Source organism: Mobula hypostoma, chromosome 6 (genome assembly GCF_963921235.1).
Source record: "Mobula hypostoma chromosome 6, sMobHyp1.1, whole genome shotgun sequence".
Classification (NCBI taxonomy): Eukaryota; Metazoa; Chordata; class Chondrichthyes; order Myliobatiformes; family Myliobatidae; genus Mobula; species Mobula hypostoma.
The window spans coordinates 155,811,929-155,820,929 of record NC_086102.1 but is presented as its reverse complement, the minus strand read 5'-3'; the positions used below and the strand labels follow the sequence as shown (position 1 = coordinate 155,820,929).

At 41.4% G+C, this 9,001-nt stretch overlaps 1 protein-coding gene across 2 annotated transcripts in view; it reads left to right on the top strand.

Annotated features, from left to right (window-relative positions):
• Window positions 1–1,115: 1,115 nt before the first annotated feature.
• fam171b (family with sequence similarity 171 member B) overlaps window positions 1,116–9,001 on the top strand; it is a 54,372-nt gene continuing 46,486 nt past the window's right edge. The window contains exon 1 of one of the 2 annotated variants that reach the window (XM_063052027.1): window positions 1,116–1,431. In XM_063052027.1, coding sequence (XP_062908097.1) covers window positions 1,260–1,431 — 172 coding nt within the window. In that variant the 5' untranslated portion in view covers window positions 1,116–1,259. Of the gene's footprint in view, window positions 1,507–9,001 lie in introns of both variants that reach the window. The other variant, XM_063052026.1, reaches the window with a different exon arrangement.

Sequence of the window (9,001 nt, the reverse complement as noted above, 5' to 3'; positions counted from 1 at the left end):
AGTAGTCTTACTGCTGCAATCCAATTGAGAGTTGAATATGTATTTTGGTTAATTCCCTGAATTACTAAGCGATTACACTGATAATGCCTACACCATCATAAAATACCCCAAGCTACTTTAGCATTGTGTCTTCAAGTAATTTGATACTGAGCTAATAAGAAGGAGTTAGGAGAGATGACTATTTCTGTACAATGTATAAGATTTTAAGGAACATCTCAAAGGAAGAAAGGTTTTGGAAGGCAATTCCAGAACTTGATAGAGGCATATCTGCTGCAACTGAAGCAATTAACATTGGAATTTGCCCCAGCTGAGAATTGAATGTGTGCAAAAACCTGAGAGTTGTAGTACTACAGAGTGATAGAGAAAGGAAGGAACAAGGCAAGTGTTCTTTTTAAACCAGGGTGAGAATCTTAACATCCTTTTGTTGCTAGAACATGAGTGTAAGTTTTGGGAAGGAATGTACTGAGGAAGAACTTATTTTTCACAAAATGCGGTTATGACCTGTAACTCAATATTTGTATGGGCAGTGAAAGTAGAACCCATTGGATATGTATAAAAGGAAATGGAAACATACATAAAGGAGAATCATTTACAGGGCTATAGGGAAAACTGGAGGGTTAGTCCTGCTGAGCTTGTCATTTGAAGACTTGGTATTATTTGGATAATTTGTTTTGGACCTATTCCATAATACTTGAACAATTTAGTGAGATGCTTAAGCTGCTCTTTAGAGTAAATTACGACAGAGAAACTTTTTGAGGTGCTCAGGCGGGAGGCTGGATGGGATGCACTGGAATAAAGAAGTCTAGGGTGGGAATTTCAGTCACCCATAAGCAATATTACGGATTGGATGCGGTAATGGCAACATTTTGACGTCAATTTTCAATTCACAGAGCCAGTAAAGGAAGGAATGGAAGATGATGACAAATGCAGGTTTAGTCCCATCAGTGCAAGAGTTATTCATAGCGTCAGTTCTAGTAAAACGGTAATTATGACATTTGTTCAGCGCGCTGTTTTGGTCATTTTCGCTCCTGCGTAGGCTGCTCGGATGGACAGGTGTTATTGCACATCCGGGAGTTTCCTGTGGAGGGCGCCAGCTCCGCCGCCCCTCCAATCAGTTCCCTCCAGAGAAATTTCCATCCTACAGCAATGAGGATCGCACCGAGCAGCAGATAAACAAACATGGGAACGTACCGAGCCGCGCCGCTTCTGCTGCCTCCCTGATGCAAACACCTACCCCGTCCGACCGCCGCCCTTAAACCATGTCCGATTCGCTTGGTTACCTAGCCTTATTTGTCCTGCTTTGCTGCAATGGGCTGAACGGTTCCATCCGGAGTAAGCCGACTGCAAAGGCTGGCGTGGAGGCGCACAATAAAACGGGGAGACCGCACGCCCAGCATCAGCAGTCGTTGCAGCTGCCGGGCCAGAGTCCAGGTGAGGGTCGCAGCGATGTTTCTGACGGGGTTCATGCCGGACAGGCGCAGCTCCGGAGCCGGAGCCGGAGCCCAGGTAAGGGTCGTGCTGTGCGCTCCGGGCCGGTTCCGAGGATGCGAGGGACGGGGCTGGCGTTGAGGAAGCAGCGCCTGACTCCAGTGCTTGTTGCGATGACAACCTGTTATTCCGCTTCATATTGATACCTCCGGGATGGAGAGTGCTATTTCTGTATGATGGTTTTTTTAAAAAACCCACGAGTTAAAAAAAAACATTAGCCCTACAAAATGTATTTTTTTGTATCCCGCTCAACCAATAAAAGGCTTCCAATGATCCTGTGCTCTTTCCTGGGGGCCTGTAATCCAAACCATTTTTGTTTGGTTAAATCTTGTACCCTCGGTATCGGGTTTTGACGCTTTGCCTGTGTGAAATGTGCGAACCTGGCTGGAAAGTCGCTCAAATACTGTTTCACATGCATGATTCTAGTTTAGTGTTCCAATTACAATGACACGCAATGTTAGTATTAGAATTCGTGAAATATAAGTCCGGGCATGGTTTGATATTACAACAGAAAACCTCTTTTTATGTTTTTTTTTCGGGCTGAGTGCTGCCATTTCAGCAGTTGTATTTATTTGTTAATTTGCATGTGGTTTTGATTTAAAGGTGCATGTTAATTATTATGCAGGGATTTTAGTTTTGAATATTTGTGATTATAAGATGGAAATTATGAACAATCAAGTAGACAAGCATATGGAAAGGGAGTAGTAATTCTGACTTTTGGCGCAAGGTTTAATGTCTTGGGTTTACATACGGACAGAGACGTGGGCCACGGTGATGTTCATCCTGTAGTCTCGTCAGGGCCTGAATAATTAGTCAAATTATGTAAGGGTATCTTCTACAGCTTGCACAATTTTGCCAACTACTTTAATATTTGTAAAAGGATAAGTGGGGAAAACGGTTTTTTATTGATTAATTTGGAATTATTGATTGCCCATTTTTCCTGAATGCAGAAATATAAGGTAGATTTTAAAACGTTAACACACACAAAATGCTGGAGGAACTCAGGAGGTCAGGCAGCATCTAGGGAGCAGGATTAACAGTAAACAGTTCAGGCTGAGACCCTTCATCTTCAGGACTGGGTGAGTTGTGGCTAAAGGTTGTGGTCTCTGAACCCAGCAATGGCACTTTCAATAACTCCTCGCCCCAGAAATGGTAGAAGAGCCTTGGTTTAGCATCAGGTCTTACCTGAAGCTACAAATTTATCGGTGTCGGGAGAAAGATGCTTTCAATTGTGTAATTTCTTCCTCAAATTTCCCAAACTGCTTCATTTTGAATTGTAAGTATTTTTTGTTTTTGTGGGTGTAAAATGACTGCTGTACTTGACTACACAACTGGATCCCAAAAAACTGAAGTGAGATTTAATTGTCTTTTGCATTTATTTGGTGTAGTTTTAGAATTAAGTGTTCAACATTGTAAATTGTTGAACCAACTTTAGAAAAGCAGTTCCTTGATAGTGAAGCAAATTAAATTCTAATAAACTAAAATGAAGTGGTACCAAAGCCAGTAAGCAATATTTTAAAAGATATCAATATTCATTGTGCTTTTAAGATGTAGATAATTTGCGGCTAGGCATTGTATTTTTTTTTAGCCTTTGTGGTTTCAGATCTTTGTAAGAGCTTGGGCTTTTGCATATCAAGGTTTAGAAAAAAATGCAGTGACATCTGCTGCAATAATTATTCAGGATTATAACAGTATTGTACCGGATCTTTGAAAGTCAGGACAAAGACTTTGCTGAATGAATGATTTACCAAGCCGCATTTATCTACATGCATTTGTAGGAAGCTAGGAGTCAGTCTTCAAAGGAGCCTGCTAGCCTCCTGCATCTATTATACTGACTAGTGGCCATTTGGGGAGGAGGTGAAACAAATGGATAAGAATTTTTTTAAGATTAGGTATTGATTTCCTCAAGTAAAACTAGGAAGGATGTAAATAAACAGTAAATTAAGCATGTAGATACAGTGTACAAGGATATATGGCTGGAATATACAAATATGACTTTAGAGGGTATCTTTGTTTTTAATTTGAGGATGCTTGAGTGTGGTTTTACCCTCTTCTCATCCTGTTAAACCTGCAAGTTTGAAATTGTGACTTCTTTTTAAACTAAAATATCCTTATGGCTTTGATTATAAACATTTTACGCTATTAACTTTATTGTATGGTTATCACTTGCATATCCAGGAGCAGTAATGTAAGGAGGTTAAATGAAGAATAACCTGCCTGCTTGTGTTATAATGCTAATAATTCCATCAACAAGCTACAATCAGAAAGACACATTAAAAAAATTGATTATATTTAAACTTACTGATTTAATCAATGACATTTATGAGACTGGAATAATACCAGAAGAGATGAAAAAAAATCAGTATTTATCACTCTTCCTAAGAAACCTGGAGCAATAGAATGTGAATTACATAGGACCATAAGTTTAATGAGTCATATCACCAAGATACTTTGAAGTATTTTGATGACAAGAACTAAAAGTAAGTTACAAGCTGGAATAGGTAAAGAACAATGTGGTTTTGTGAAAGACAAAGGTACAAGAAACACAATATTGATGTCAAGGATACTATCAGAGCGAGCTATTCAAGTGCAAAAAGAATTGTTTGTTTTATCAATTACACAAAAAGCATTTGATAAAGTGAAGTATAATAAGTTATTTGAAATATTACAGAAAACTCTAGATCTAGATTCGAAAGATCTCCGCCTAAACAGAAATCTGTACTGGGAACAAACTGCCGCTGTAAGAATAGATGGAGAAGTGAGTCAGTTTACGAAAATCAAGAGAGGCGTTAGACAAGGGTGTGTTTTCTCCCCTGATTTATTTAATGTGTACAGTGAAAGAATATTACAAAAAATAGGAGACATTTTTGGAATCTTGGGAATTTTAATTCCACGTTCCATTCCCATTCTGACATGTCTATCCATGGCCTCCTCTACTGTAAAGATGAGCCACACTCAGGTTGGAGGAACAATGCCTTATATTCCATCTGGGTAGCCTCCAACCTGATGGCATGAACATTGACTTCTCAAACTTCCACTAATGCCCCACCTCCCCCTCATACCCTATCCATTATTTATTTATTTATTTATATACACCCATTTTTTTCTCTCTCTCTCTCCTTTTTCTCCCTCTGTCCCTCTCACTATACCCCCTGGCCATCCTCTGGGCGCCCCCCCCCCTTTTCTTTCTCCCTGGGTGTCCCGTCCCGTGATCCTCTCATATCCTTTTTGCCAATCAACTGTTCAGCTCTTGGCTCCATCCCTCCCCCTCCTGTCTTCTCCTCCTATCATTTCGGATCTCCCCCTCCCCCTCCCACTTTCAAATCTCTTACTAGCTCTTCTTTCAGTTAGTCCTGACGAAGGGTCTTGGCCAGAAAAGTTCGACTGTACCTCTTCCTAGAGATGCTGCCTGGTCTGTTGCGTTCACCACCAACTTTTATGTGTGTTTCTTGGCAATCAAAGTTGGCGGTGAAAGCATCAATAATTTCAGATATGCAGATGACACTGTCTTAATTGCAAGTACGGAGGAAGAACTACAAAACTTAATTGATATAATTGTTGAAGAAAGTGCAAAAATGGATCTATCTATCAATTGCAAAAAGACAGAATGTATGGTGATATCCAAAAAGAAGGAAAATCCTATCTGCAGGCTGAGAATAAACGGGGAAGACATGAAACAATTACAGAACTTTTGCTACTTAGGAAGCTGGGTGACATCAGATGGCAGGTGTGACATGGACATCAAAAGAAGATACGGGATGGCAAAAGACACCTTTACAAGAATGACGAGTATACTGACCAATACTAAACTAGGCATGACAAACAGCCTCAGGGTACTGAAATGTTACGTTTATCCAGTTATGTTATATGGCTCAGAATGTTGGACAATAGCTAGTAACATGAGGAAACGAATTGAAACAGCAGAGATGTGGTTTTTGAGGACGATGCAAAGAATATCATGGACGAAACAAATATCTAACGAGGATGTCATGAACAGAGCAAACGCAAAAAGAGAAATAATGTAAGATCATGAAAAGGCAACGTAACTTCATTGGACATGTGATCCGGAAAGAGGAGTTAGAATTATGGGAAAGATTGAAGGGGAGAAAGCAAGAGGAAGACAAAGACACATGATGATGGAGATGGCAGCCAGAGAACTGGAAATGAATACCAATGAATTGATCCACTTGACCCGAAACAGAAGTGTGTGGGCCATTGCAGTCAAAGCTCAAACTGGGCATGGCACCTGATGATGATGATGATAGTTAAACTGGCCAATGACACATGAGTGATTCTATCATGATTGCCACTTTAAATGTGGGTGAACATGTTGTAGATGTATACTGCACTCTGGTGGGTATCTGTTGATGTGAGACAGGAGGTTGTGGATTCTGCCACTTTCCAGAGAACGCAGTCATTTCAGGTTGACATTTCACAATAGTGAGGAAGTGCCTCAGTGTTGGAAGTTCTGTTTTCAGCTATTAAGTAGAGGCTTGATCTGCATGGTTAGGTTTATTTGAAGGACAGGGTGTAAGCCCACACCTTAAGCAACCAGCCTACCAAAAATTCAGTGGATAAATGGCCTATTATTTTCATTGGTGTTTTTAGATATAATGGTGTGAGAATTGGCTGTGAAACAGAAATTACAGCACCTGGATTCGGAGCCCTTTTAAAGTGGCTTCAAATTATGTGGCAGTTATGTTGGTTACCTTTTAAATTATGAGAGGCAACAGCTTTGGTTAACTTGTTAATTTTTGATTAATTCTGGTGCTCTCAAAAGTTTCAAAGGTTTATTTATTATCAAAGTACTGTATGTCTGCAGTATACAACTCTGAGATTTGTCTCCTCCAGACAGCCACGAAACAAAGAAAACCCTCCCTCTCCCCCCCCCCCCACACACACACACACATGCAGGAAAGCAAATTAGGAATTGTGATAGCATCAAACCCCAGGTCCCCTCTTTACACAAAAAAAGCTTACAAATTTAACTCGCAACCAAATGGAAAAGATTTTTATCGGAGTTTATAGAACAGTAATGAGATTCAGTGGGGCTTCGTGTCGTATCTCAGCCTATGCGATGTGGAAGCTGGGCAAAGCAGACAGAACGACAGATGCCCGTTGATGTCATCTTAAACACCCTATGGTCCAGTGTGACCAAGACTTGCATTTGTTGGCTGTCCTGTTTATGGTACGCAGTGAAGGCTGAGAGTAGTCCGGTTTGGGGTAAGCAAGTTGATGTAGGGTCAGTGAAGGAGTGTGGGCTTAGCAGCTACAAACACTGTTGGTGTTTTAAACCTAGAAAGGAGATGATTTTGGCACTTCCCAACATTACTGCCTGATAACAAGGGATGTGAAGAACAGACCAACTGAAAACTAGGTTCTGCTGGTCCAAGGTACAGTGGCCTGCGAGACTCATTAACATCAGGAGGCTTTATACTGGTGTTTGAACTGATGGTAGTGACACCTGAAGTTGTGGGATTGCAACTGTGGCATTCAGTGGCAGCAAAATGAGTGGGAGGATAGTGGATTGGCGATCAGAGATCATTATGTGGCCAAGGGAATGACTTCTAAAGCAGGGGTCCCCAACCTTTTTTGCACCGCGGACCGGTTTAATATTGACAATATTCTTGTGGACCAGCTGACCGGGTTGGGTGTTCAAGTAGGGTTAAACTCACCTCGACATGTCTTTTACAGTTAGGGTTGCCAACTTTCTCCCTCCCAAATAAGGGACAAAAGTAGCAGTCAAATCCTGGGACACTTTACCCCGGGAAAAGACTACCATGACTGTGAAGCTTTGCGCGGGCACCTGTGTGCGCATGCGCATAAGTGCTGATTTTTTTTTCCCCACAAGTCGGATTTACCTTCATCTTCCGGACTATACTATACATATATTATTTCTACTTTATATAGGCTGTGTTAGTTATCATATCATTCCTGCTTTTACTATATGTTAGTGTTATTTTAGGTTTTATGTATTATTTAGTATGAGTTTTTAGGTTATTTTTTGGGTTTGGGAACGCTCAAAAGTTTTTCCCATATAAATTAATGGTAATTGCTTCTTCGCTTTCCGCCATTTCGGCACGAAAGGTTTCATAGGAATGCTGTACCTTAGCAGGGGAAATGCGGGACAAGAGCAGTCCCGTATGGGACAAACCAATTTAGCCCCATATACGGGATGTCCCGGCAAATACGGGACAGTTGGCAACCCTATGTTTAAGTTCAACAGTGCGTGACAGGGAATGAGGAAAGGTGCAGATGACTCATATCGTTTCCTCGCAGCCCAATAGCACATGCTTTGCAGCCTGATGGTTGGGGACCGCTGTTCTAAAGAGTCAGAAGAATAGCAAGGAAAGTCCAGCATCTCCGTGTGGGCCTCGTGGGAAGAGTGTTGATTTTCTGTGTGTGAGGAGATCAGACTTTCGCTGGATAGAATTTATATTTTCAATCTTTTACCACATGGGATAGGGGATTATTTGCATCTAGAGCTCTTGGGATTTTTTTTTTGTTTTGTTGTGTGGTTTCAAATTTTTACTGAATCTACAAGTGTTTTAGAGCAGGAATCAGACAGACATGGTGCTTGATGTTTGTTCTTTAATTTCAGAAAGCTAATTTTTAAATGGGTGAGTGAGTAGGTTACAGGGTTGGAGTGGCCACTGACCCTTCCCGTGCGACCTCTACACAGGAATGTGGAACAACACCAGTTGGTTATGCCTAAAAATTCCATAGATTTGTGCAGCTGGAAAGCACCACTACGATTTAGGTGAAGCTGCTAATGCTTATACAGGTTGCAAGAGGAGTGTGTTAGTGGGGTGAAGCAGGCTTGGGGAGGTGGGGTTGGTTCTCTTGATCAGCCCACGAGGAAACCTAAATTTGCATTTTGGTTCTGAAACACACTAGCAGTTAGCAGTGTATGCATTTGCAGGCACTGCTCTTCACTGGGCAGTAAACCTGTGCCAACTCTAGCTGCTTTGTTTCTCTGTGATGCTATCTCACCATTCTGATGAAAGATACTTGACCCAAAACCTTTATTTTGTTTCACTTCAGTGACGCTGTCTGACCTGCCAAGTGTTTAACAGCACTTAAAAAAAAAATTAATTTCTTTACACAGTATCGCATCTGACTCATGTAGATCAATTTCCACACGGACCACTGTTTAATGTCCCAAGAGCATGACCATTTTCGCTATATTGAATGTTGTGGAATAAAAGAGATGCTTGCCACATGGAAGAAAAACTGACACCCACAACACGCTGGAGAAACTCAGCAGGTCGGGCAGCATCCATGGAAACGATCAGTCAACGTTCTGGCTCGAAACGTTGACCGATCTTTTCCACGGATGCTGTCCGACCTGCTGAGTTCCTCCAGCGTGTTGTGAGTGTTGCTTTGACCCCAGCATCTGCAGTGTATTTTGTGCTTGGAAGAAAAACTGGCTCCCTAATGGAGAACAGACAAGGGTTCGCGGTGACGAAGGGATGACTTTTCCCAGTCTGGAAGGAGCCTCCACTAAGTCGAA